Source organism: Pteropus medius, unplaced genomic scaffold (genome assembly GCF_902729225.1).
Source record: "Pteropus medius unplaced genomic scaffold, Ma_sr-lr_union100, whole genome shotgun sequence".
Classification (NCBI taxonomy): Eukaryota; Metazoa; Chordata; class Mammalia; order Chiroptera; family Pteropodidae; genus Pteropus; species Pteropus medius.
Window position 1 is genome coordinate 6,219,209 of NW_024355206.1, and position 27,487 is coordinate 6,246,695.

The following is a 27,487-nucleotide window of genomic DNA, read 5'->3' on the forward strand; positions in this document are numbered from 1 at the left end:
GTTTTAAACCCTCACAGCAAACTGTGGAAGACAGCACCGCCACACACCATGGGTGACCTCATATGGTCCCACGACCTCGCCCGGCCTCAGTTCACTCATCTGCAGAATGGGGTGAGAACCCCTTCCGAGGAGGGCTGAGAGGATTCAGCAAGGGGGTGCCTGCAAAGCGCAGAGCCGGTGCCGGTACAGGGCAGCTGCTCAATGGACAACATCGCTGTCGGTCTTGGTGGCGTAATAATGACCTTGCAGCAGTAACATCAGGCTTCTGCACAGCGATGATCATGGGCCGGGCGCTATGCCAGACGGCATGTGTATTTAATTCCTGCGACGACCGGCTGAGGCACATGCTGTTCCTTCCCCTATTTTGTGGGTGAGGGAACAGACATGGGGGAGCCGGCGAGAAGCAGACATCTCGGAGGCAGACCTGGGACTGCAGCCAGAGTCTGTGCTCTGAAGCCATAAGCTAGAATTCAAAGCACTTCTCTTGAAATACTGTCCCTGGACGTCGAACACCATTCCGTCCCTTCCAACGGGCACGCTGCCGACCCCCGAGGTTTAAAACGACCCGAGAATGTTTGGACTTGGCTGGAAGAGAACAGCAGAGCTAGATGGGGCTTCCAAGGTTTCCAGCCCACGGACCGCTGGGCAGCAAAGGCCCAGCAAGGCCTGGGGGGCAAAACCAATGAGCAGAACGAGACGCAAAAGCAGAATCTGGGCCCGGCTGCCCCCCATGGGGCAGCCTGCCCTGCAAACGTTTTTAAATACAGATCTGCCCGTGGCCGGGTCCCTACGGTCACTAGTTATCGTATGCCTTATCTGTCCCTGCATGGCAAGTTATCCCCAGATGTGGTGGCTTAAGACAAACGTTTGTTGTCTAGGTTTCTGTGGGTCGTAGTATCAGGAGTGACAGGGCTCAGGACCCCTTAGGAGGCTGCAGACATGACAGCGCTAGGCTGTGTCACCTGTAAGTGTGACTGGGGCTGAGGATTCGTGTCCACTGTGGCGATCCACTCGGCGCCTCATTCACTGACCTGTCCTCATGGCATGGCAGCTGGCTCCCCCAGGACCAGTGACCGAGAGACAAGAGGGCCAGCAGGATGCTGCAGTCCCCAAAGTCAGATACCCTCACTTACGCTTTCTTCTTGTAATGAAAAGCAGGTCACCAAATCCGGGGCACGCTCCAAAGAGGAAGGGATGTGGGCGTCACCTTTTGGAGGGAGGGGCATCCAGCCCTTGGTTACTCTCACTTGGTACCAAGGGACCAAGAGAGGCTCAAACACCCAGGAATGGGAGGCATTTTCCAGATAGTCCTACAAACTGAAAACCAGTGGCTGCCCTGGGCTGGGATCAGGCCCCTGAGGCTCCGCCCAGACCTGCCAGTGACCTTAGGGCGAGACACCACTCCCTGATTTCACCTCTTCACTGTAAAGTCAGAACGACGCCTGCCACGGGTCCGTGACATTGGCCTGCTTCCCTGTTGGTAACGGGGGACTTCGGACTTCTGTGATTTAGGCGATGCCGCTGCGGGGGGGCAGGAAGAGGCCACGCCCCCAGCTGACCCCCCCCACACACTCGGGAAGGCCCCCTCCAACACAGTCTTGCGGGACCCATTGGGCTCCTTATATAAACACCCACCCGGAGCATAGCACACGTGCGCACGCACCGTCAAAGCCCCGCCCCCCGCACGCGCTGGGACCCCCGCACCCGCAGGGCCCCGGCTCAGGCCGCCTGCTCTTTCTCAGAACGGCGTGGTCTCCCTCATCGACTGCACCTTGCTGGAGGACGCGGAGAGCACGGAGGAGGAAGGTGGGTGTGGGAGCTGCTCGGACAAGTGCGCACGCTCGCTCGCCCCAGGGCTGTGTGTCCCCAGGCACGGTCTTGGCCGAGGAGCAGGGAGGACGCTGCCGTGTGGCGGCCCCTCTCCCGCGCCGTGGTCCACAAAGTCCCCCCACTGGCCCTGCATGGCTGCAAGCTGCTTCTGGGCCGCAGGCCTCGGTCCTCCCGTCACGAAGTGGGGGGTCCTCACCTAGGGAAAAAGAAACGTTCTGGAAATAGCCAGGGGCCAGCGCTGCCTCCCCGGCGGCAGGGGGTTGAGGGGGGGACCATCGCAGTGGTTTCTAGCTCAGAAGCCGCCCTCGCCCACTCTGCTACCTCCATGTTTTGCAACTGGAAGCCAAAGGGTCCGGCCAAGACATGGACCGCCTGGATTTTAAGATCGGGGTGGAGCCGAAGGACTCGCCGCCCTTCACGGTCACCCTCGTGGCCTCGTCCAGACAGGAGAAGGCAGCGTGGACCAGTGACATCAGCCAGGTGAGCAGCGTCCGTGTTCCCGCAAGCCTGTGGTCCCCTCGGGCCTGAGCTGGCTGAGGGCCTGGGGCCGCTGCAGGGTTCGAGTGGACAAGGGGCCGTGTTACCAGGCACAGCGCCCACCAGGGCTGAACGCGGCTACCCCATCCGGCCGGCAGGAAGGGGTCCTCGGCTACCTACAGAGAAGGGTCTAGGAACCCCTTGCACCGGGATCGTCCTCTGTGGTGACTGTTAAAAGTCCAGAGCCCTGAGCTCCTCCTGCCCCCGCCCCCCCACAGTCCCCACAGACTTACTAGATGTGAATCTGCGGCGGGGACCTGGGGGCCTGCATTTCGGCAGATGTCCAGGCCGTCGGGGGCACAGAACAGTCTGCGTGCCCCACCCCACGGGTGTGGGAGCAGCAGAGCTTGCAGAGTGAGGACGGAGGCCCACAGGGCTCTGTGCCCTGACCTTGCCGTGCCGGGCCCCATGTCCAGCGAGGCACAGGACCCGCTCACTGGGCAGAGCCCCTGCCGGGCCCGGGTCCCAAGTCGGGGCCGAGGCGCTGACCCTGGACCCCCCTCTCTGGCCGCAGTGCGTGGACAACATCCGATGCAACGGGCTCATGATGAACGCCTTTGAGGAAAATTCCAAGGTCACGGTGCCGCAGATGATCAAGTAAGCGCCCCTACCCTTGTGCTTGCTCCCCAGGCCGCTGAGCACCCTGCAGTGATGGCGGCAACGGTGGGCCGGGCAGTGCTGGGCTCGGGGACCCGGCTTCCATCTTCTGGGTGTTCGTTTTGAGTCAGCGTCTGCTGGGACGTTGGCTTCGGCTTCGTGGATTTCTGTATTAGGCGGCTTAGGGTACAACAGGAATGGCCCTTCAGCCTTTTCAATTTTTACGATGACAGTTTTTCCTTTCCTCGTCGCAAAATGAGAACACGTGGAAAACGCAGGCTTCCTGGGCCCCTGGGCGCCCCGCTGGCCCAGCTCTGGGCCCGTGGCCGGCACAGGCTTCTCCCCGGCTGGCCGCCGCCTGCCGCACGCGGGGGCCACTCGCGCAGGGCCGCATCGTAGGGCATTCACGGTGCCACCGCCACCACGGCCTAGTTCCGAAGTGCGCTCCCGTCACCCGGGAAGAGGCCCGCGTACTGGCGGTCAGTTCCAGTCCCTGCTCTCCCCGCCCCGGCAACGGGGCCTGGGGCCTGGCCTGGCCTGGCCGCTTCACGTAAACGGAGCGTCCGACGTGTGGGCTTTGTGACGGGCCCTGCACGCAGCACGCTGTTGAGAAGGTGCGTCCTGGCGCGTGTCACTGCTTCGTGGGCAGCAGCGCCCACGCACGGACAGCGGGGGCGTTTCCAGTTCTCGTCCCCACGTTTGTGTGAACGGGCGTCCCTTAAGCCTCGCGAACTCGGCAGCCCGTGATTTCGAAGTTCGTTCTCTTTTTTCCAGTGTCTCTAGGAGTTTTGGGACACCAGGTTTTCAGGATGTTGGGGGGAGAAAGCCGCCGTTCTCGCCCAGGGCCCCCCCGCACCCCACAAAGCGGTCCTCGTCCCCGTAACAAGCCCACCGGGCCCTCCGGCGGGCCATCCGGCCACGGGCTCGGAGCCCGCAGCCCCCAGTCAGCCCGGCCTCCCCGCAGGTCCGACGCGTCTCTGTACTGCGACGACGTGGACATCCGCTTCAGCAAGACCATGAACTCCTGCAAGGTGCTGCAGATCCGCTACGCCAGCGTGGGCCGGCTGCTGGAGCGGCTGACGGACCTGCGCTTCCTGAGCATCGACTTCCTCAACACCTTCCTGCACTCCTACCGCGTCTTCACCACGGCCGTCGTGGTGCTGGACAAGCTCATCACCATCTACAGGAAGCCGATCAGCGCCATCCCCGCCAGGTGGGCGGCCCACGGCCCGGGCGCAGGCCGGGCCCCGAGCTGGGGCTGCAGGCCACCCCAGGGGTAGGGACGGCGCCTCCTGACCCGCAGGCTCCGGGGTGGGGCACGCACCCCGATGTCCTCCCCTGCCTCAGCTCTCAGCTCTCTGGCAGTAGGGGACCCACCCCTGCCCCCCACCTTCCCATCTAAGAAAAGACGAAAGGGAGGGAGGGAGGGAGGGGCACAGAGAGCGTCTCCCCTTCTCTGCGGAGCCGCGCCCAGCTCTTCGGGCATGCCCAAGGTGCCACGGCACGTGCAGGCCACCGGGGCCTTGAGGGGGCTGTCCAGGGCCCAGAAGGGACAAGAGGTGGCCCCAGGGCCTCAGTGAGCCCGCCTGTGCCCACCCCTGAGCGCGGGCAACAGTGGTGGACGCAGTGCCAGAGCCCAGCATCACCGCCTCCCAGGGCCACAGGGAGGACAGGCTGGTCCGGGGGGCCCGGGGGCTCGAGCCGCCCCTCCTCCCGCCTCCCAGAGCGTGACCACCCGACCCCACGCCCCTGCCAACCCGGCACTCGCTGCTCGGGCCTCGCGGCGGTCGGCTTCCCAAGGCCCTGAGCGGGCAGAAGTGACCCTGAAAACCAGCCCAGACCCTTCCCGGCGCCCAGCTGGCCGCCCCCCGTTCCCAGCAGACGGGACCCCAGGCCTGGGCCGGCGGTCGGCCCAGCGGTCAGGCCGCGCTGACCTGTCCTTCTCGGCCCCCGCGCCCCACACAGGTCGCTGGAGCTCTTGTTCGCCAGCGGCCAGAACAACAAGCTCCTGTACGGCGACCCCCCGAAGTCCCCGCGTGCCACCCGCAAGTTCTCCTCACCGCCTCCACTGTCCATCACCAAGACGTCCTCGCCCAGCCGCCGGCGGAAGCTCTCCCTCAACATCCCCATCATCACAGGCGGCAAGGCCCTGGACCTGGCCGCCCTGGGCTGCAGCTCCAACGGCTACACCGGCGTGTATTCGGCCATGTCGCCCTTCAGCAAGGCCACCCTGGACACCAGCAAGCTCTACGTGTCCGGCGGCTTTACCAACAAGATCACAGACGAGGGGGACACGACCAGTGAGAAGCCGGAGGACCCCTCGGCCCCCAGCAAGCAGAGTGAGTGGACACGGCTGATGGGCCCGCTATGGCTCCCGTGGGGCAGGAGGGAAGCCTGGGGTCCCAGGCAGACTGTGACGGCTGCGCAGGGCCTGGGCAGGGAGAGAGGCTGCCATGTGACAGCCGGGCCCTCCCGCACCCCCGGGCTCGTCCATCTCTGCGCAGACACTGGCCGGGCCCCACTCACCAGGTCCTAGCTCCCGCCCACATTCACGGTGTGGCTCGGGAGCTGGACCAGACACGGGAGCGTGGACGCCTGCCAGGGCTGGCGGGGCCACATAAAGCTGTCGAGCTTCGTCTGCTCCACGGGCACGTCCCACACGTGCCGTGTTTTGCATCAATAACTTACAAACCTGAATCTAGACATCAGTGAGCATTTGAGCACCATCCCATGACCTCCTCCCCCGCAGGCTCCGATGTCTCCGTGAGGGAAGAGTCAGACACCGATGACAACCAGAGTGACGACGGCGACACAGAAACGTCGCCCTCCAAGTCCCCAACGACGCCGAAGTCCGTCAAGAGCAGAAGCCCCTCAGGTACGTGAGGCCCCGGCGGGGTGAGGGCAGCCCCCCGAGCTGTGAGGAGGGGCGGGGGCGTCACCCTTTTGCCGCGTCCTTCCGACCCCTCGCTGCGGGAACTGCGCCACACCCCACGAACCTGGGTGGCCGTGGGGCTGCAGCACTGCGTGGGTGGGTCCCCCTCTTCCGCTCGGCAAAGTCCCGCCAGGCCCCGGACGGGACTCGCGACCCGCCCGATGCTGGGGGCGGGAAGGCCGGGCTCACTCTGGACTCCTGGGTCCAGAGGTGCTTCCTGAGCTCCCGCTCCGTGTCGGGCTCCTGGCGGCCTCGTCCCCATTTTAAACCAAAGGAAAAGACTGACGGCTGTGGGGATGTCCACCCTCCTGAGGGTCCTTGGGGAGCCTTCTGGGTTCCAGCTCCCCTCAAGCACCTCCCCGCACACAGGGCTCTGGGAGGCACGAAGGCGAGGTGGGAGCCGGTGGGGGGGACTCCCTGCCACCCCCACCCTCTCGAGCCCCTGCCCCCACACAGCATGAGATGCAGCTGAATCCCCAGCTCCCCAACTCCCAGGCCTTCTGAAGACACCCCGTAAATAACAGGTCACCCAGCTCAGAGATGCGGCCTGGACGCACGCGTGACGGGCACACACGTGACGGGCACACACGCCTTCTCACATGCATGGAGCCGATCTCGCCCAGGGCCGGAAGGTCGCCCCAAAGTAGGCTGGGTCATTAAAGTGCATCGTTCGCTCCTCAGAGCTGAGGTGCTGTCACTTTGTCCGGGTGCGGACTGCTCTCCAGACCTAGGAGGCTGAAGGTTTCTGTCCGACCCTGCCCTACGGCTATCCAGAGTTGTCACTGACAACTGTCCGACCCTGCCTTGCTACCCTACAGCGGCCGCAGAGCTCTGCACGGCCCCAAGTTCCTCCATCCTGCCATCTCCACTCTGACCCTTTGAAGCACGTGTCGATGCCCGACTTACCCCAGAGTTACTGAGACCTGGGTTATGGAGCTGACCCAGGGCCCCACAGCTAGCAAGGGAGGGCTCGGCCTGCAGGGCTCTGTGCCCCGCCAGGCCCGGGAGCCTCGGCACAGGTGACGAGCTCGTTCCGAATGGACGGCAAGGGGGAGAACATGACGGCTGTCCTGCAGGCGGCCTGTGCCCAGCTGGGCTAAGAGGTGACCGGCCTCTGGAACAACAGACGGAAGGGGTGGCTGGAGCCTTTCTTCAGAAACAGGAGGGAGGCAGGGGCTTTCCCTCCCGAGGCCGCCCTGCGGGTGGCAAGCAGGGGCAGGTGACAGACCCCGCGGGCAGCACCGCCTGTCCCCCGTCTGGAACGCTGGTTTCCTCGCAGCCCGGGGGCTGGGACAGAAAAGGCTGAGGGTGGCTCCTTCCTCTCCAGAGTTCCCGCTCTTCTCCTACAATAACGGGGTCGTCATGACCTCCTGTCGCGAGCTGGACAATAACCGAAGCGCCCTGTCAGCAGCCTCCGCCTTTGCCATAGCGACTGCAGGCGCCAACGAGGGCACCCCAAACAAGGAGAAGTACCGGAGGATGTCCCTGGCCAGCGCAGGTGTGTGGGGTCTCCACTCGCGACAGCCCTGAGGTCAGCCCGGGTGCGAGGCCGCAAAGACGCATGACCCCAGGATCCCGCCCGCTCTGGCTGCTCCAGGCCTGGCCGGTGCTGACCCTCCACCTGGAGCCCCCTCCCTCCCACCGGGCCCTGTGCTGCGGGCGCACTTGTACCCATCCTCAAGTCCTGCCCGTGGGGCCCGATCGCCCTCCTCCCCGTCCACACACGGGTTCTGCTCAGACCCTCCGGCAGCCCCTGAAAGGTGCAGGCTGGTCGAGGTGGGGGTGGGGACTGTGTCCACTGGGCCGTCAGGCGTCCAGGCCCCCTGGCCAGCGCCCAGGCTGCATGTCCAGCCCGTTACCACCGCCCCGCAGCCCTGAGGGACAGCCCGGCTCGCCCAGACCCAGCGCTGAGCTGAGGTGAGGGCGAGCTTTCCCTCGTCTTCATGGTCCTGCGTCCTGTGTGCCACGCTGCCCCAGGCTTCCCCCCTGACCAGAGGAACGGGGACAAGGAGTTCGTGATCCGCCGGGCGGCCACCAACCGCGTCCTCAACGTGCTGCGCCACTGGGTCTCCAAACACTCTCAGGTGGGTGGGAGGCCCGGCGGCCTCTGGGGACCGGTGGGCACTGCCACGGGAACCAGACGGCGGCAGAGCGGGAGGGAGGAGCCCGGGCGTGCTGCCCGACGTCGCAGAGCCCGGGGGACCAAGGACACTCCACGGGACAGGGCCCCCGTCTCGCCAGCTCTCTGCAGCAGGGGTGCAAAGCACAGCCGAGCCTCCCAGAGCCCGGGCCTAGGGTGCAGCCAACTCGGCGCCAGTCCCTGGTCTCACCCAGGGCCTTTTACCTGAGGGTCCCAGGCCCGCTGGGGCCCCGTCATGAGGGGGCAGCCTCCTCTGGCCTCGGCTGGGACCCACAGGGCAGCCTCGGCACAGTAGCCAGAGCCACCATCACACCCTGCAGGACTTTGAGACCAACGATGAGCTCAAGTGCAAGGTGATCGGCTTCCTGGAGGAGGTCATGCACGACCCTGAGCTCCTGACCCAGGAGCGGAAGGCTGCGGCCAACATCATCAGGTACGGCAGCCCCGCCAGTGGGACAGGGGTCTGTCCCCACTGCCGTGCGCGTGACGGGCCTCGGGCAGGAGTGCAGGGCGGCCGTCGCCCCCCGTGCCGCCGGGCTCTGGAGCTGCCGGTCCGTGTGTCCCCTCCCCTCCCCCGCCATCAGGCCCTGACCCCTGGAGGCAAGAACACTGCCCGCTGCCCCATCCACGTCCACGCCTGCCAACGCCTGCGCCGTCCCGTGTGGTGGCACCGCGACACAGGGCTCTCAACCCCCGACTAAATTTTAGGAAAATTTAAAATTCAGTTTCTCAGTCACACAAGCCACACGGGCTCGTGGCTCCGTGCTGGGCAGCACAGACAGACGTTGTTGCATCATTCCAGAGAGTTCTGCGGGCCGCTCGGCGCAGGCTGGGCACAGGCGCACGCGCACCCGCCGCTCCCACCGGCTGCGGGACCCAGGGCCGGCCTCCCCCCCCTCGCTTCCCGCCCGCCCTGCATCCTGTCTCTGACCCAGACTTGCGGCCAGACCTTCCCGTTGCCCCTCCCACCCCCAGGCCCGTGCCACAGCCCCTCGGTCCCCAGGCTCTGTCCTTCAATCTCCTTCAGGCCTCCCCCACCACACCGCACGCGAGTCCACGCACGGTCAGCCCCCCGGGGACCCCGGCATCTCTCGCTGCCCTCCCCGGAGCTTACGATCAAAGCCATCCAGTTAGGGAGCTGCCTGGGGTGCAGTGCAGAGCAGGCTGCAGTCCCCTGTCTCCACCCCTGGCCTGGCTCCGTTCATGTCACCCTGCCCTCAAGGGCCCCTGGCCTGTGTCTAGCAAGGGCCAGGTACAGACGTGGGGAGGCTGGGGTGAGACCACAGGAGGGGCCCTCACCCAGCGGGAGGCCGGGGAGCCGAGGACGGACCATCAGGAAGTCAGCAGGGAAGAACGGGGAGGGGTTCCCACGAAAGGAGAGAGCAGAGCACAGACAGAGGCGGGGGGGGTTGCAGGGGAGCTGCAGGGCGCTCTGCTGAAGGGGGATTGGGGGGCTGCCCCAGAGGTGGGGTGCGGTACAGGCCGCATGGCTCACTGTGCCTCCCCATCCCCAGGACGCTGACACAGGAGGACCCAGGTGACAACCAGACCACACTGGAGGAGATCATGCAGATGGTGAGCCAGGCCCGTCCTTCCCAGGGCCCGAGGACCCCCTCACCCAGCACGGTCGCCCCCGCCCGCGTCCCGCCGGCCCCCAGGCCTCTCCTGGGTCCTGGGCCCTGACGGAGTGAATGTGGCTGAGCTGCGCTCCTGCCTGCACCTGCTTCCGAGGCTGGGGCTCCTCACCCGTGAAACACGCATCACACCCTCACCCCTGGTCCCCATGGCCTTCCTGAGAGCTGTCGCTCCCATGGGTCGGTGTCCCCACAGCCGTGCGCCTGCCCTGGGGCTTCTGCACGGCTGTTCTTGACCGGGTGACTGTGGGGCGATGCACAGACGCCCCGCCTCACACGCACGCGTGCACACGGCCCCTCCTCCCACTATCCTACACTCTGTCCCTGTGCCCCGGTCTGTGACAGCGGCTCCAGGAAGCCAGGGGCCTCCTAGCTCCGGGGTCTAGCGAGGACCTGGCAGTGCAGACCTCGGGACTGTTTGCTAGGAGGTGGAAGGGACACCATCGAGGAGGGACAGCTTGCTCCCCTGGTACGGGGGCCCCATTTCCCTGTAGATGGGTTGCTGTCTGCGCTTGGCTTGGCTGGGACTTCTGGGCAGGAGCTGCCTGTCCCGCCACGTGCCTGGGAGGCCTGGGGTGGGGGTCGCTCTTTCTGACTCATCCTCGGTGGGCACAGGCTCCGCCCAGACCGGCACAGTCATCCCCATGCCCCTTCCCTCCAGCTCCCTCCAGCCCCTCCCGGATCCAACAGACCCCCTGTGAGGCCTCCCCACGTCCACCGCCTATAGAATCCCTGCCATGGGGACCTCGGTCCCCAGCTGCTGTGCCCCGAGGCCTTACCCTAGTCCAGGGATGCTGGTGGGGGACACCTTTAACAAAGCTGGCCACCACGGGTGACTCTGGGCCAGGAACGCAGTGGCCCTGGACTCAGACCAGCACTGTCCTCTGGGCACGGGGCAGGAACCGTGTCCCAGGAGGTGGCCACCCTCGTGAGTCCACATCCACTCCTGACTTTAAAGGGGACTTTTATAGACCTCACGCGGACCAGGCAGTCAGAAGGCTGGGCTCCGGCCCCAGCCATTGACCCTAGAGCCCCATGGTCATTTAATCACTGTGGGTGACAGCTGCTCCTTTGCAGGGTGAGTGATGACTAAACGAGGCCCAGGCCTGCAGCACTGGCCCAGGGCTGTGACACATGGTGGCTCCGGCTCCCTGGTCCCCTCACGTCCCCTCGTCCGGACTGCCAGGAAGGACTGCCCCCAGTGACCGCCATCCACCTGCCCCGGAGAGGCGGCCCAGAGAGCCGGGCGGATCCGTGGGCCTAACTCGGGCCTTCCTCCCCGCAGGCTGCAGGCGTGAAGGCCGAGCCCTTTGAAAGCCACTCGGCCCTAGAGATCGCCGAGCAGCTGACTCTGCTGGACCACCTGGTCTTCAGGAGGATCCCCTACGAGTAAGTGATGGCGGGGGCTCCTGGGGGTGACGGCGGGGCTCCCGAGGGTGACAGCGGGGCTCCAGGGGTGACGGTGGGGCTCGGGGGGTGACGGCCTCAGATCAGCGAGGTCAGGCAGCTGCCCCGCTGCCCCCTCGCTGCAGGGAGTTCTTCGGACAAGGCTGGATGAAGCTGGAGAAGAACGAGAGGACACCGCACATCATGAAGACCACCAAGCACTTCAACGACGTGAGTGGGGGCGGCGCCTCTCCGGGGGGCCCGGGCGGGGGCGAGGGCGGGGTGGGGGCTGCACACTGGATCCGTCCCGACGCCGGGCCTCTCCAGCCCCACGCCGTCGAGGGGGCCAGGGCCAGCGGCTTCTCCCCCCGTTAGAGGGGCTGAGCCCGGGGGCGCTAGGACCTCGCCTCTCGAGCCAGGCCGCACTGAGGACCCCGTGCTGCGTGCCTCATTTTCACTCATCTTGTTTGTGGAAGCAAGTGACGTTTGACTGAAAGCGTCACACGACGTCCCTCTGCCACGCGCCTGCTCCCGAAGCCTCTGGACCTGCGGAGCCTTGGCGAGGACGCCCAGTCTCCCGAAGACGCTCCCGGGACCCTCTTGCCTTTGCTGGGGGGCAGGGTGCTTGTGGCCCACCAGAGAACGTTAAAGGGAGCAGGGCCCCTGGCCTGGGGACCGAGGCGGCGTCTGGGCCAGGGGCTTGTGCGTGTCCCCAAGGGGATCAGGGCGGTACAGCATCTGGACACCAGCACCCCCAAACCCCAGCGGGGTCTCCTGGACCAGCAGAGCGGCCCGGCGTGTGCCGGGAAGGGCCTGGACGAGCGCGTCGCACACTCTGGCTCCCAGAAGCTCTGCCCGGGAAACACGGCAGTGGCAGAGAACGGGGGGCCAGACGGTGCCGCGTCCCGTGGCGTGATGCATGTCCCAGGGGACCCACGTTCGCTCTGTTCTTTACTACAAGTGGCAGCTGCCCTTCGCCGAGGTCCCGCCTGTGCCCAACACCAGGCTTTTCGTGCATGATCCCCTCGCTCAAACCACACCCCAGCCCCAAAGACAGGGCTGACACCAGTGTCACATACAAGGGAATCGGGGCTCTGAGCGGCGGCTGCCCGAACTGCCCTGGCACACGCCTGCCACACAGCCCCCGCCGTGACAACGCTCTCCCAAACGGTCCCCATGCCTGCCCGAGCTCCCCGCCCCCACGCCCGGCCGCCCACTCCAGGCTCGTGACAGGCCGGAGGGCACTTGCACGCAGCATCCTGAGTGTACTGATCGACACAGTGAAGAGCCTTTGATGGCTGGGAGCAGGAGCACGTGATCCCCTTGTCCTGAGCGCCTGGCCAGGCCGCCTCACGTCGGCCCCAGCGAGGGACGTGCCCCAGGCACTCACCTCATCCTCGGAGGGTCCCGGGGGAACACAGAGGCCCAGGGAGCAGCCCTGTAGTAAGCACGGCGGCAGGACGGAGAGCCGCACATCCAGCAGGGCGAGCCCGTGACGGAGGCCATCGAAGCCCAGGACACACCCCACCCAACCCGCAGCGGCACCAGGCGGCAGGAAGCTCCCGCCCTCCCCCTCCCCCGGCCCCCGTGTGCCCGGGGCTTGGTCAGCGAAGGACGAGTGTGGAGGGGCATTTGCCGCACACTCGCCACGTGCAGGGCGCTGTGCTCAGGGCTTTATTCATGACGGTGTCATGTGACGCGGTCTCTCTCACTTGACGGGTGAAGAGGCGGGGCTCAGGGTTACCCTCACCCCGACCCCACCCAGCAGGCGCGCCCACGTGAACCCGCGGGGTCTGCCCCCAGAGGGACGGCCGCCCTCCGCACGGGGTCGGGGGGCCCTCGGCCGTCCCTGCTAGAACACGTGGCGTCTTTCGCTCCCAGCCCTTTTACGTTTAACTTCCTAGGACTCGGGTGGGGTGAGCGGGGTGCCCACGTGGGCGGCGTTTAAGGGGCCACTCACCCTCCAGTGGCTGCGCTCCCGCTATGTCCCCAGCCCCAGCCCCAGCCCCTAGGGCAGCGCCGAGTGGAAACGGTGCCAGTGGATCTTGTCGGTTTGGAAGAGACCCCTTGTAGTATTTCTCCATTTGGGGTCACGTTGATCACGTACCGCTTGTGAGCAAGGGCAAGTTCACATTTCCGTTGGGGAAGTCGATCTTTCTCTTCGTTATTCGAACCTTTTGTAACCTTTGGTTGCCTTTTTTTGGTTCGTCTGCTACCTCACATAATTCCTAGGTAAACTATAGATTCCCACTCTCTGTCACCGGCGTCCCCGGGGCGGAGGAAGACCTTTCCCCTGCGCACGTCGAGTCTTTAACCCGCCACCGTGACGCGCTCCGCTGGCCGTGCTCGTGGTTTCCCTGAGCTGGGATTTTCAAACCGGCGCGCGATCATGTCATCCGCGATCATGTCATCCGCAAACGATGGTGATCCGTCCCCTCGACGATTCTCATTCCTCTTACGTCTCGCTTGTCTCGTTGCATGGGCTTGAAGATCAGTAACCTGATCGCTTCGGAAATCGTCCGCAACGAGGACGTCACCGCCAGGGCGAGCGCCATCGAGAAGTGGGTGGCCGTGGCCGACATATGCCGCTGCCTACACAACTACAACGCCGTGCTGGAGATCACCTCGTCCATGAACCGCAGCGCCATCTTCCGGCTGAAAAAGACGTGGCTCAAAGTCTCCAAGCAGGTGTGGGCAGAAGGCTGGGGCTGGGGCTGGGCGTCCGCAGGTGGGCGCAGGTCAGGGTGGGGGCACTCCCAGGAACCTCCTCTCCTGTCCCCTGGGACCAGAGACCAGGCCCGCAGACGTGGCCCTGGGACCCTTGGGTCTTTTATGTTCTACCCGAATAATTAACTCTCCAAAGCGGGGACAGCGAGCTGCCGATCGGTGCTCCCAGCACTCTTCTGCTTGAGTTGGGACAAGGGTGGTTGGTGGCTTCACAGGGATCCCAGTCCGGCCTGCGGGAGGCTGAGAGGTGGTCAGATAACCCCCCGATTCCCTTCCCTGGACCCTAATGTCACCAGCCCTTCTGGCCAGCAGAGCGTAGCTGGTCGCAGCCACCCACTAGGTCCTTGGTGACCGTAAATGTGGCTTGAGCTTTATTCATCCAAAACTCGGTTCTGCAAAAATGACAACGGATTCTGCCTCGGGATGAAGGTCCCCTGTGCTGGGTGCCGAGGGGTCAGCGCTCCCGAAAGGTTGGGCCGCGTCTCGGTGCCCCTGCTGATGCCCCAGCCTCGGCCTGCGTGTGCGCAGGGGCTGGACAGACACCAGCAGAGGACAGAGTCCAGAGCCACCGAGGCCTTTTGTTTGCTGTCCTTTTTCTTAATTTCTAAATTCGGGTGGTGTCCTGATGTAGTAAGGTGAAGGTGCTCGCATCCCCTGGGGACAGTCCATAGAGGAATCATAGCAGTGAGACGTGCGCCCCTCCCTGCTCTGGGTGCCGGCCCGGGGGCGCCCACCAGGCCCTTCTCAACCACCTGGGCCTCGGGATCCTGACACTCAGCCCCGCAGGCACCACTCCCGTGTTTCTGAAGGACGTGTGACGAGCCCAGACACATGAAACAAGGGCCTGTGTCTGAGTCCTCGGGAGTTTAGGGTCAAGGTTCCGAGATCGGGGTCGTCCCCGAGGCCGCCGGCCGTGGCGGGCAAAGCGAATGTGTTTCCGGAGCCGCGGACGGGAGCGTGCGGAGTGTGCTAGTAACCGCTTCTACTTCCTTCTAGACGAAAGCTTTGATTGACAAGCTCCAAAAGCTTGTGTCATCAGAGGGCAGATTTAAGAATCTGAGAGAAGCTCTGAAAAAGTAAGTGTGTGTCATTTTGCCACCATCATCCTTTAAACCGTAGAACCTCATTGCAGAGGCATTCACCACCCCACCTGGCCGAAGCAGGACGTCTGTCTGTGTGTCCATCTGTCTACCCACAAGACCCCTACACGTCCCAGACCCCCAGGGCAGGTCAGCCTTGTCCTCCACCGTCTGCCAGAGACATTCGGAGTCCTGGCGGCATCTCCGGAGAGAGGCACAGGGAGAACACTGGTGTCCCCAGAGCGTGGTGGCCGTGACGACAGGTTTAGTTAGACTCCTTGATTCTAAAATGCACTTTTTTTTTGTTTGTTTACATTTTAATGTTTCTGACATTGGGATATGTCTTCAAGTCAACGTGTTTATTTAATAGGATTCCTTTTTTCGCTTGGGAATTCGCTGCATTTACAGACAACGTCATCTTAGAATCAAAGAAATGCACTGAGAGCAATAATCGCAGCTTTCGGTCTGTAAAGGGCGCCCCTCGCCGGTGTCTGCGAGGTGGGCAGCTCGACCTCGGGTCCACTGCAGGGTCTCAGCGGCCTCCCTGGCCTCGACCCGCCAGATGCCAGCGCCCCGAGTTACAACCACTAGAAATGTCTGCAGACGTTGCCGACCAAGCCCCGGGCGGCCGAGTCGCCTCACCGAGAACCCCGCTGTTAGACTCCCCCACTCCTGTTTTGCCAGACGAGGAAACAGAGGAGCTAGCTGGCCCGAGGACAAGTGGCTGTGGGGGCAGAGCCGGCCTCGGCCCAGGCTGGGCCCCGAGGCCAGTGCTCTGGTCCGCCTGAGGCTGCCTCCTGTGAGGGTCCAGGCCCCTCGGCACGCACCGTGGCCACACACGCCCACTCTCGTGGGATGTGCACTGTCCCCACTGTGCCCCCGCTGGGCGGCCCTCACTCTTCCTGTCCCTGCCTGACTGGCCACTTGCTAGACCTTGGAGGTGCTGGGAGACCCTGGGTCCTGGCTCCCGTAGAGCCCAAGAGGACGCCTCTCCTCCCCTCGAGGGGTCACTGGATCCCTGCAGAAGCAGGGCCCCCCGGAGCTCCGCACGCCCCGGGCCTGGGGATGGGCCCGGTCCGCCCTCCAGCCCCCGACAGTGGCCCTGACGCACTGCACACCCCGCCAGCCTCGCCCGCCAGCCTCGGTTCCGTCCTGCCGTGCTTGGCCCGTCCCTCGCCCACTCCGTGTCCCATCGCCTTGACCATCTCCACTTTATTTGTGTCCTCAGACAGCTGTTGCACCCATCTGTGCTGTCCGGCCGTCTCTCCCCCTGTGGACTGTGCTTGTGGGGAGCTGCCCCTCCGTGCATTCACCAACTGTCCGTCTGCCCCCGGCGCCTCCATCCGCCTCCTCCACATGGCTCCCTCGTCCACTGCCGCCTCCACCGTCACCACGGCCTGCTGGCCCCATTCTGTCTGAGCCCCCCTCCCCGACTGTCCTCCCTCTCCCAGGGTGCCCGTGGGCCCGCGTAAGTGCCCGTCCCGCACGGGGGGAGGGGCCGCACACTCCGGGGGCGCAGAGCTGCGTGCCCACCGTGTTCTCGCCTTAGGGGGGCGAGGCCCAGCCCTGCGGGGTGGGGAGAGGCCTCTCTCCTGAGGCGTCTGTCTCGCCAGGCAGGGGACAGCAGGTGCAGGACGTGAGGTGGCAGTCTGTGGGCGCCACTGGTGGCCCGTGCAGGCAGGACGCCCGTGACGGGCCTCCCCACGTGAGTCCTCAGCCCCTCTCGGCCCGTCATCATTCAGCCTCGTGCCAGCACCAAAGCACCAAGCTAGTGAACGGCCTTGTTATCTTTGCCAGCCAAGACGGCACCCCGAATCCTAGCTCCCTTCCCCCCAGCCTATCCGCCACCAGTGCTTGCGTTTTAGCCCCTTCCCCCCCTGCCCAGGCACCTGAGAGAGGACATTCTGCCCTTCTCCACGCCCCAGATCACACCGGTCCCCCTGTGACACCGGCCCCTCTTTGCAGCCTTCCAGTGGTCAGGACCTTGCACAGGTACAAGCAGCAAAATTTGGCCAAGAACTAAAGTTAACAGCAAAGTTTGGTTGCCGGTCCTTTGGGGCCGATTTGGGGTCCGCCTGCCCGTCTCATGTCAGCATGCCTGAACCTCTGTCTGCTGTGGACTAGGAAGCCTCCATTTAGAGGAACCAGGGGCCAGGCTGTGGCTGCAAACCCCACGTGGAAGCCTTCCCTTTGGCTCCCTTGAACTAAGCACGGGGACAGGTATGGAGGAGCCAGGCAGCCAGCCGGCCACCAGGCCATCTCCACGCACCCTCAGCCGGTCCCCCGCTGCTGAGAGGGCAGAGCAGTTAGTGTCCGTGAGCAAAAAGCCAGGGCTCTGAGCCCCTCCCCTACACCCCCTCACTACATTTCCCCCAAACCTGAGCACCTAATTTTCCTGCTCCCGGTGCCAGAGCTTTGAGCCCTGACCACGGGCTCCGGCCCCCTGCTCCCCAGGAGGAGAGGACATCCCCGAGCCAGCAGGGACTTCTGAGAGCGCAGGCCCCTGCCACAGCCAGGACAGGGCGAAGGAGGGAGAGGTGGCACCTGCTCGCCCCGGCCTGGGGATTTCTGCACAGCAGTCAGGCGGCTGTGACTGTCCCTCAGTCCCTGGTACAGCCTGACCTCCAGGCCCCACCTGACGCCATCAGGAATTTCTCGGGAGAGAGGAACATCGAGTCTGGGGGGTTCCAAACAGCCGCGGGCATGGGCGTGCCCGGAAAACCAGAGGCAACTTCTAGAATGGGGGGCCACGTCTCCCTACCCCCTAAAATGTCAGGTAAAGGTATGTGAGGGGTCTGCCCACAGAGGAAGGGCCCCTGGGGTCACCTCTGACACCACCAGGGGTCAGAGGCCCGCAGGGCGGTTCCAAGCCAGCCAGATGGGAGCTCTGCCTGCAGGAGGCCGTCTGCCCGTGTCCCTTCTGCTCAGACGCTCAGCATGGGCCAGCCCCTGCGGCGGTCCCCGCTACGCCACACCTGCCCACGTGGCCACTCGGCAACCCACACATTTACCAGCACGGCTCTGGTTGGGTTGGCGGGGTGGAGACAAATGATGTGTGTGTGTGTCAATGGCTGATGACGATAAGCGGCGTGTGTGCCTGCAGCGTGTGAGATCAAACCAACTGTGCTGCGGCCCCTCACTGAGAAGGCGTCAAACAGGGACAGGGTTTGGGGCTGGGGCTGGCAGTGCCACGGCAGGTGACTAAGCTGCACACGGCTGGACCACGAGCCTCAGTAAATACCTCGGGGAAACCCAGATGGTGGCTAGAGGACCCCGATGTCTTCCACGGGGCTGCGGGTCCAGTGAGACCCCGCGGGGCCTTCAGGAACACCGCCTCCTCCACCCCAGAGGACGGGGTGGCGGGGGGAGGGGGACGCACCAGCAGAACCTGCCACCCCCACCCCCTCCACCAGAGTTTGTCCTCAGATCTCGGGACCTGAGCTAGTCCTCCGTCAGGTCCACACGCCTTAGCTCCACACGTCGACTGAGACAGGAAGTGAAAAGCCGAGACGTCACCACCAGAGGGCGCTCCGCCACGGACCGGGACGACCCTGGCTTTACTTATTTATTTTTTGGGGGGGTCACAACCCATAGTAAAAAAAAAAAATAATAACATTTGACAGTGTGGCCCCGTATAAACATGCACAGACGCGTAACAGGGACAAACATTTCACAAAGCCGCACACACCTTTCGTCCACGCAACGAGCTCATACATTTCTGTTCTATTCTACTTTTTAAAAACAATCCGGTCAACAGCCACGAAGTTGGTTTCAACACCCATGAAAGGGTCAGGACCTGGAGTTTGAAAAACGCTTCCGCCCACTGCTGCCCAAACGCCAAGGCTCCTGTCGATCAGCTCCCCCCAAATACATTTAAATGAGAAGGAAAACTCCATATCGTGACAGCAAATGAGAAACTAGGCAAACCCAGTGTCGTTACATCGTCACATCGTCCCATGCTGGCCAGATCCTGACATTTGCTGACATGTGCATCCTGAGACCTGACGCTGTTTGCTTAGAAAAGAGCAGGACGGAGAATGGCAAGTGCTGGAAAGTGCTGGAAAGTTTCAGAGCCAGACTCCCACCAGATGCGCCGTCTCCCAGGAATCAGAGTTATTTACCGGGGTGTCCGGGCAACCCCTAAAATCGGCTCTCAGGTCGCCAAAACTGCCTTAGCGTCAGCTCTATCGTCCGGGGGGACCTGAGGGACAGACCGGGCTCAGGGTCACACAGCCAGCAGGCGAGTGACAGGGGCCGGGTTTCCGTGCCTCACCTGCCTCTGGCCTGGCGAGGTTGCCAAGCGGCCACAAGGCGACCGGGGTGACACGGTCTAGAAACAAGGGTCGCCCGTGGTGCGCGGCGAGTCCACCTGCACCGCGTGCTGAGCGGAGAGGAGGCTGCAGGGCCCGGCGCCCCACCAGCACCCCACCCAGCACCCCACCCAGAAGCCCCAGAGCAAGCGGTGACACAGAGTCACAGGACCCCTGCTTCAGCGCCCAAAGGGAAAGGCGTGGCCCGTCACTCGGGCTCCACTTCCCAGACACGTGGTCCCCTTCCTCCTCAAGGCAGTCACCCAGAAGCCGCTTCCAGGGAGGTGACTCACAGGGCAGGGTTTCCTGCTCCGGCACCCGCCCCAGTGCTGGATGGCAGGAGGTCCCGGCGGGCGAGGCACAGGCAGAGGAGAAGCCCCCGGAGCAGAAGGAGACTGGCAAGAGGGGGTGGGGGCTGCGAAGCAGCGATGCCAGGGCAGGGTTTGGACGGAGCGTCCGAGGAGAGACAGGGGAGCTGGCGGCAGAGCCCAAGGACTCTGGGGGGGGCCCCTCTGGCTGTGGATGGGGGGTGGTTGGTGAGACCCCCAGGGGACTGGCTGTCCCAGGTGCAGAGCCACGAGGATGCCTGGTGGTCAGAAGCCCGGTGCCTCTGGCAAAGCAGAAGGTGCCCGCGGGCGTCGTGAGCTCGGTAGAGGCTCTCGTTTCTAAGTGAAAATTTGTGTTAATGCCGTTTGCTTCCAAGTTGTGACCCGCCCTGTGTCCCTTACCTGGGGATGTACCTCACCGACCTGGCCTTCATTGAAGAGGGGACACCCAATTACACGGAGGACGGCCTGGTCAACTTCTCCAAGATGAGAATGGTGCGTTTCCCACGGCGTGGGAGGGTGGGGGGGCGCAAACCCGTACCCCAGGCCCCAGCTCCCCTGTTGGTAGCGCCTGTGTGGGGGCCTGAATGACGAGCACCTTCCAGACGGGCTCCCTGGGGCTGCGGGGTCCGTAAGCAGCCCACGGTCACCCCAAAGTAAAGGGCAGAGGCGGGTCCAGAGCCCTGTCAGTCATCCGCACCCCATCCGCATAACCGGCCTCAGACAAAGTCCCTTAAGCAGCACCTCCCAAGAGGGTAGGTGTCCAATTTCCCCAGAGAATCCTGGGGCCCAGAAGGGGTGGACCCCTCGAGCAGGGAGACTGGCTTCTAGCCTCTTGCCGCAGCCACAGAGCCTCTGCTTCGCATGCCCTCGGTGGGCTCCCCTGAGGTGACGGCCGCCCCCTCCCGGTGACAGGGCGGGAGCTGCACACACCAGCACTCAGACCGTGGCCGGTGCCCGTGACCTCTGCCGGAGTCACGGGTGCTGTCTGAGGGTGCTAAACAGGCCTGCGTGGCTAATCGAGCAGTATTTTTCTCTCAGCCACGTGGATCACTGACTGTAGATTCGTGACAAGCAGCCCCTTGGGGGGCAGACCGCCGGTGAAGACGCCTCCGTGGGGCCTCCCAGGATGGCACGTGTGAGGATCGGGACGCCGACGTCACACTCGCCTGCCACTGCCCTTTCTGTCCTGCAGAGTGGGGGCGGCACTAAGAAAGCAACCTGTCTTTATCTAGAACTTTCCTTGCTTGCCACAGATATCCCACATTATCCGAGAGATTCGCCAGTTTCAACAAACGGCCTACAAAATAGAACACCAAGCAAAGGTGAGCCCGCGGCACGTTCCGGTCCCTCCCGCCGTCGCGCGCCCACCCCCGTCCCTCCCTGAATCCCCGGGGCCCCCCGCCTCCTCGTCCCCGCTTCACCCTGGGCCCGTGCTATCTGGCCGCCCTGTCCGGGGTGCGGCAGCCCCGGGAGGGTGGACAATCGCGTGTGATCTGCCCCCCACGGCCAAGCCTTGACAGCATCCCCTCACAAGGCAGCGCGCTCACTAGTGACGGAGGGCGCGTGCCCCTGCCACCCTCCCTGTCTCCACCCCAGGTGACCCAGTATCTGCTGGACCAGTCCTCAGTGATGGACGAGGAAAGCCTATACGAGTCTTCTCTCCGGATAGAGCCCAAACTGCCCACCTGAAGCGCCCCGCGGGGCCTGGCGCCCGCGGACACTCACTGTGTGATGTCGTACGCACCTGCTTGGTATCTCTGGGTTTTCTCCCGAGTATGTGCCCCTCCAGAACCGCGAATGGCCCCCATTCCTCCATCCCCGTAGAGCCGGACTGTGAGCCTCTCTGCGCTGTTTGGGACGTGCCCTCCCATCCCGCCCCGCGTCCCCCGCGGGCCTGTCCTGCGGGCCCCTCGCTCCCCTCGGAAGGTCAGACAGAGTCCGGCACACACACAAGTCCTCCGACCAGTCCCGCTTCTGCCCCCGCCCCCCAGCCCAGGCCCTGGGCCAAGTGGCCGCCAGCACCCTCCCAGCATGTTCCATGTAGTCGTTATAACGGGGTGGGGGGTGGGGGGAGGCGGGAGGGGCACCATACCCTGAAGTCCAGCCATCGACAGATCTTCCCGCTGATGGCGATGCCAACTTCCAAAGCAGCTTTGTCAGCCAGAATCACAGGTCTCAAAGCTCCCCGTGTCCCAGTCACCCAGACGGAGGGGAGTCCTCCCCGCAGAGAGCTGCACCCCGCACGCCACGGCCGCCCGTGCGGGCTCCCGGCCGCGCTCGCGCTAGGAATACCCCCAGACAGACAGCATGAACAGCCGTCTCGGGCAGCCGGGTGACGCCCTGGAACTGACCGCGGAGCCACCGTCACAACGCGGAGGCGACGTCTGCCCACCGACCGTGGCCCGGAGTCCCCGCGAGTCGGGAGCACCCAAAAAATGTCACTTTTCCTCTCTCGGCCGCCTAAGCCCCCCACGCCCACCCCCCAGCTTACGTTGAGATGCTCTAAGTCTGTATGCCTCGTGAAACTAGTACCACACTGTAGAATTAGGAAACCGGTAACCAGGTGTTTTTATTGCATATACTGTAGTCCTGTCTGAACGCCTTCTAGCAGGAATATAGTACCGTAGTGCTTATTCTGTGAATATCACATCTATTTTTTACATTGTACAGTAGAGACGACACAGGTTAACTCGGAAGTGGCCGGCATGCTCCACTATGGCACACAGACAACTTTTGCTGTAAGCAATACCTAGTGGTATGAGAATTCTATTTCAAGTCCTAAAATATTTCAACTTACAGCTTGTTTGGAAAAAAGAAATTTCCATTTTTTTTGTAAAAATATATGTTTCCTGATTACCTCTTGCTAATAAATCTATTCTATCTCAGGGTGAACGGTGAGTTTTGAGGGGTTTCATTCATTCGCTCGCGGGATATTTGACGGGCAGTTGGTCCTTATCAGGCCCTGGGCTGGGAGCAGAGAACCCAGGTGACAAGGAAGCAATCTCTGCTTTGGGGACCCTCAGTGTCACGAGGGAGGAGGTTTCGGTTATCTACTGCACCAGGAACGCATCGCTCCAAAATGCAATGGCTTAAAACAATTTCTGTGACCTTTCACAGTTCTGTGGACTGGCAGCTCTCGCCTGGGGTCTCTCGTGAGCTTAGACCACACAGCCGCTGGGGCCGGGGACACCCGAAGCCCGACTGGACCAGGTGTGTGAGAGAGACGGTGCTCTCAGGTGACTGGAAGTTGATGTCGGCGGGGGCCGAGCCCGGGCCGTGGGCCGCAGCGTCTGCTCACACGTGGCCTGGGCTTCTCGAGGCGCAGCGGCTCAGTCTGAAGCGTGGCCTTGCAAGAGGCTCAGGCGGGAGCTGCGAGGCTTCTAATGACGCAGCCCCAGAATTCCGAGGACATCACGCCCACAGCAGTAATAACGATAACATCCCAGTGCCGTAATTTCTTTAAAGTCTGGGTGTCGCTGCCTTCTCTGTCCACCCGTCCCCAGCTGCTCACGCTCGCCCTGTGTTTAACAACCGCGGTCTCTTTCCCAACGACGGTGGGTGGCTACGGGGGCAGGAGTATCCAGTCATCGTTGTCACGGGAGTATGAAGGTGCCACCCAGGAATTTGTCAAGCCCTGCATGTCATACCTCGGCAACAGGCACCCAGTCCTGTCCCGGAGTCCCTGGTCACCAGGAGCCCAGGCCCCAGCTGTGGAGTGGAAAGCTACCAGGCAGAGAACTCAGACGCGGGGCTCCCCCGCACTGCCCCCCAGCCCCAGGCCCCCCGTGCCAGCCACCCAGAGCCGCCGCCGCATGGGGGAGCCACACTGGCCTTGTCTACTTCTCCACGCCCCTGCACCTCCCAGCACCCCCGCCCGGTTATGCAAGCCAGAAAGCCAGAGGTCACCCATGACTCCCACTGTCAGAAGTCACCAGGGCCAGCGGACGCCAACCTGCTAATCATCCTTCCAGTCAGGCGACAGGTCCTCACCGCCTCATGTATCTGAAAACAGTTTAGTATGCAGAATATATTGAAAACACTGTCACGACCAAATAAGCCAATTTAAAAAATGGGCAAAGGACTCGAGTAAGCATTTCTCCAAAGAAGACGTACAAAGGGTCAATAAGCACATGAAAAGACGCCGGTCAGTGTCTGGTCACATCACTGGTCAGTAAGAAAATGCAGATCACAAGCACAATGAGATATTTCATGTTCGCCAAGCTGCCTAGATAAAATCTTCAAAAATAAAAATGGAAAAAAAAAAACAACTTTCCGCAAGAGAAATAGGAACCTCAGTCGCTGCTGTGAAAACCAGTCCGGCAGTTCCTCAAAAAGTTAAACGTAGAACCAGCACATGGCCCCGCGACGTCGCTGCCGGGCACGGAGCCAGGAGAATGGAAAACACGTCCGCGCGGAAACTGGCCGCGGATGTGCACAGCAGCCAAGCGGCGAAATCAACCGCACGTCCAGCGACAGACGAGCGGGCGCCCGAGCGTGTGCGTGCGCGACGAAATGTCATCCAGCCTTAAGGAGGAAGAAAAATGCTTATGCGCGCTGTGATTTGGATGAACCTTGAACACGTTATGCCAAGCGACAGAAGCCGGTCACAGAGGGTCACATATGATGGGATCCTCTCATACAAAATGTCCAGAACGGACCCATCCGCGGACGAGGGAGCGGGTCAGCGGTTGCCAAGGGGCGGGAGAGGGGAACAGGGCGTGGTTACTACGGGGTGTGGGGTGCTCTTGTGGGGTAGCAGAGTCTTGAAACTAGAAAGAGGCTGTGGTTGCACGACACTGAACGTACTGAATGCCCGGACCTGTACGCTCTAAAGTGGTAACTTGCATGTTATGTGACTCTCCCCTCAAGGAAGAGAGGGAGGACAGAAGGTAGCTGTGCTCCCTGGCGGCACCCCCGGACCGGAGATGAGGCCAGCAGTAGGTGGGGGAGCTCGGGGTTGCACGCGATCCACGCGGTAGTGGGTCGCCAGGCCTCCCTCGCAGGAGGGGCCGGTCAGAGAGAGCTTTGGGGTCAATGTCTCCAACCGACCGGGCCTTGGAGGAATGCAAATGGCCAGGGTGTCCAGGGTGTTCGGGGAGGATGGCGGGAGCCTGTCTCAGGTGAGGAAGAGTCAGTGCCAGGGGCACAGGGACCTGGTGAGAAGTCTAGACTGGAGAGGACCAGGTAGGTGGCAGGTGGGAGGGGTCGGCAGAGTGGCAGGCGGGCAGGGGAGCCATCCAGAGGCGCCACACACAGCTCGATGGCGAAATCCCGCAGGCTCCTCCGGCCCAGCCTGATTCCATGTTCAGTCACCTCTTATCAGCCCTCGTGGGGGCACATGCAGTAATGTGTGTTTACCGAGCAATTATGACCTCCTCTCAGGCCGAGTGACTCATGCGTGGCCCAGAAACAGCCGGGGCCCATTTCTCGCTGACCGGAAGGGAAGTCGGCATGTCCTGCCGGCCTGGGGTGGGGCCCAGGCAAACTCGCTGACCCTCACTGCCTCTTCCCCTCTGGGGCCCCTCCGGGCCCCGACCGCTGCTTTCCCCCCTCCTTTGCCCACCCGCAGACCCGTACACCCACTCCGGTCCTCTCCCGAGTCCGCTCCTGGCACCCAAGAGCCTCATTAGGAGGTGAGCACAGCGCCTTCACCACACTCCCATCCGGGACCCAAAAGCCCTTCAAATACCACCTTCGACGCTGCCAGCCCCGCACCAGAGGACTCGGCACAACTAACGGTGACAACTGCTGCCACCATGTGCTTGACGTGTGTCCGGCTCTGCTCGAGCACAGGCACCGGCTGGTACTTTTACCCCCTGTTCCACTGAGAAGGGCAGGACACCGGAAATCGGATCTTCGAAATCAGCCAGCACTGTGGCATGGGCACTGGCCACCCAGACTGAGGGCCAGACAGGCACAGACGAGCTGAAAATCAACCAGCTCCGCAGGACACCCTCCAGCATAAGGAAGACAGATAAAGCATGGCAGTGCCTGGTGCCGAGCGTCGACTCAAGTTCGGGACAAGGACGTTTCCGTGGAGGACAGAGGGCAGGCAGGAGGAAGCGGACGGAGGCGGGGCTGTGCCAGGCCAGGGCGCTACCTGAGGGCTCGGGGGGAGCGCAGCGGCGGCCGCGTCACAGGCCGGGTGGGGGCACGGTACCGACGGCCTTAGCCGACAGACGCGCACACCGCTGCGCCCACTACCTACCTCACTCTGCAAGCTCTGCTCACTCCTCTGTCATACGCTAACACCCACCCACACATCCCCACCCACCCCCACCCGCCCACCTACCCAGCCAGCCAGCCAGCATAAAGCCATTTCCCGCAGGTCCGTCCACTGCTTCTTCGAGCCACTCGTCCACACGTGCCTCCCTGCAGTCCCCAGGCAGCCAGTTAATCACCCCTCTGCTCTCGTACTACGTAAAACCAGCCCGTAGGTGGGAAGAGCCCCGACGTGCAGGAGCAGGCCTCCTTAACTCCCCCAGGGCGCGATCACTTCATCTAGGAAATGGGCATGTGTATGCTCGAAGAGCCCGCACGGGATTCCTGTGAGCGCTGAGTAGCGAAATTCATGTAAACGGAAGCTACCGTACCGTATTGTTCTTGCAGGTGATGTTATTATTACAAGAGCTAGCAAATCTGTGAGAGGCCCGGTCTGTCTGCTCGGATGTGGGCTCTGACGGGCGATGCGGAAAGCTAGTTAAACCCGTAGGTAACGGTCGGGGAGGGGATGAAGTCCTAGGGGGACCCGGGGAGGGCGGTGGCGAAGCAGCAGATGTGGCCTAAAGAAACAGGATAAATGGAAATGGGCAGGCGACAGGCAGCAGGACAGGGAGCCGGAGGCATGCTGCAGGCAGTCGCTGGTTGCAGGACCCAGGAGCCGTGGCCAGTGGGTGCCCGACCCCTGCTGCTCCCTCAGGGAGCCCGAGGCCCGGAGCTCAGGGGGGCGGGCAGGCTTCAGGCTCAGCTTCACACGGGCTGCACGGGAGCAGACGCCTACTTTTATGGAGAACTCTGGACTCAGGGGTTCAAACTCCAGCTCTCTTACCCTTACTAGCGGTGTGGCCTTAGGCAAGTGGCTTCAGAGCCTCAGTCACTTCATCTGTAGACCGGGGGAACGTAGTGAGAGTTAAGGAAGTGGACTTGTGTAAAGCACAGGGCGCTTGCCTGAGAGACCCCCAAAGGAGCAATGACTCCTGAGCGTGGCAGGTAAGGCCCGCTCTCCTGTCCCAGCCCCCGACTCCAGGACAGAAACACGCCAACCTCACGTGTCCAGGGCCCAAGGCCACACCCAGCCCTCTGTCACCACAGCCACCTGTCAGCCTGGGCACTTCAACTGCTGCGATAGTTTCTTATGGCTGCGTAACAAATTACAAATTTAAAAAAGCACGACTTCATCACCTCGCAGTTCTGGAGGTCTCCGCTCCAGGTGTCGCTCAGCCGAAGGCGAGGTGCCAGCCAGGCAGCCCTCCTGGCTGGAGGCTGTGGGTCGCATCTGCTTCCGAGCTCGTTCAGGTGGTGGGCAGAATTCAGTTCCACGCGGTTGTGGGCCTGAGGTCCCCGTTTCCTCGCTGGCTGTCAGCCGGGGCCATTCTCAGAGTCTGGAGGCCACCCCCGTTCCCTGGCTCATGGCCCCTTCACAGTCAGCTGGCGGGTGGAGTCTTTCCCATGGTTCAAAGCTCTCTGACCTCTCTCCTGGCTCATAAGTCTTCCTCTTCTGCTTCAAAGGCCCCCGTGATTGCATCGGGCCCTCAGACAATCCAGGTAATTCTTGAAAGTCAGCTGATTCTAAGCTTTAATTCCATCTGCAAAATCGCTTCCCAGCGATTTTGCAGATGGAATTAAAGGGCCTTCGGTTTCACTCCCCGGGGGGCTGGATTTGCTAGAAAGGTGGGTGGTCCCTGCCCACCTGAAGGATAGGACACCTGCAGAGAAGGGATGCCTTGATCCCAAGGCCAGCGACCAAACTTCCCAAATAGCAACCAC

At 63.1% G+C, this 27,487-nt stretch overlaps 1 protein-coding gene across 1 annotated transcript in view; it reads left to right on the top strand.

Annotated features, from left to right (window-relative positions):
* The window catches only part of RASGRF1 (Ras protein specific guanine nucleotide releasing factor 1), a 54,486-nt gene extending 32,920 nt beyond the window's left edge, over nt 1-21,566 (top strand). Inside the window, exons 11-27 of the mRNA XM_039858422.1 lie at nt 1,743-1,806; nt 2,174-2,310; nt 2,882-2,964; nt 3,929-4,177; nt 4,930-5,303; nt 5,714-5,839; nt 7,224-7,394; nt 7,874-7,980; nt 8,357-8,469; nt 9,551-9,611; nt 10,956-11,059; nt 11,203-11,287; nt 13,547-13,744; nt 14,780-14,859; nt 19,876-19,993; nt 20,755-20,823; nt 21,098-21,566. Coding sequence (XP_039714356.1) covers nt 1,743-1,806; nt 2,174-2,310; nt 2,882-2,964; nt 3,929-4,177; nt 4,930-5,303; nt 5,714-5,839; nt 7,224-7,394; nt 7,874-7,980; nt 8,357-8,469; nt 9,551-9,611; nt 10,956-11,059; nt 11,203-11,287; nt 13,547-13,744; nt 14,780-14,859; nt 19,876-19,993; nt 20,755-20,823; nt 21,098-21,190 — 2,232 coding nt within the window. The 3' untranslated portion in view covers nt 21,191-21,566. The remainder of the gene's footprint in view (nt 1-1,742; nt 1,807-2,173; nt 2,311-2,881; nt 2,965-3,928; nt 4,178-4,929; nt 5,304-5,713; nt 5,840-7,223; nt 7,395-7,873; nt 7,981-8,356; nt 8,470-9,550; nt 9,612-10,955; nt 11,060-11,202; nt 11,288-13,546; nt 13,745-14,779; nt 14,860-19,875; nt 19,994-20,754; nt 20,824-21,097) is intronic.
* Nucleotides 21,567-27,487: the final 5,921 nt, after the last annotated feature.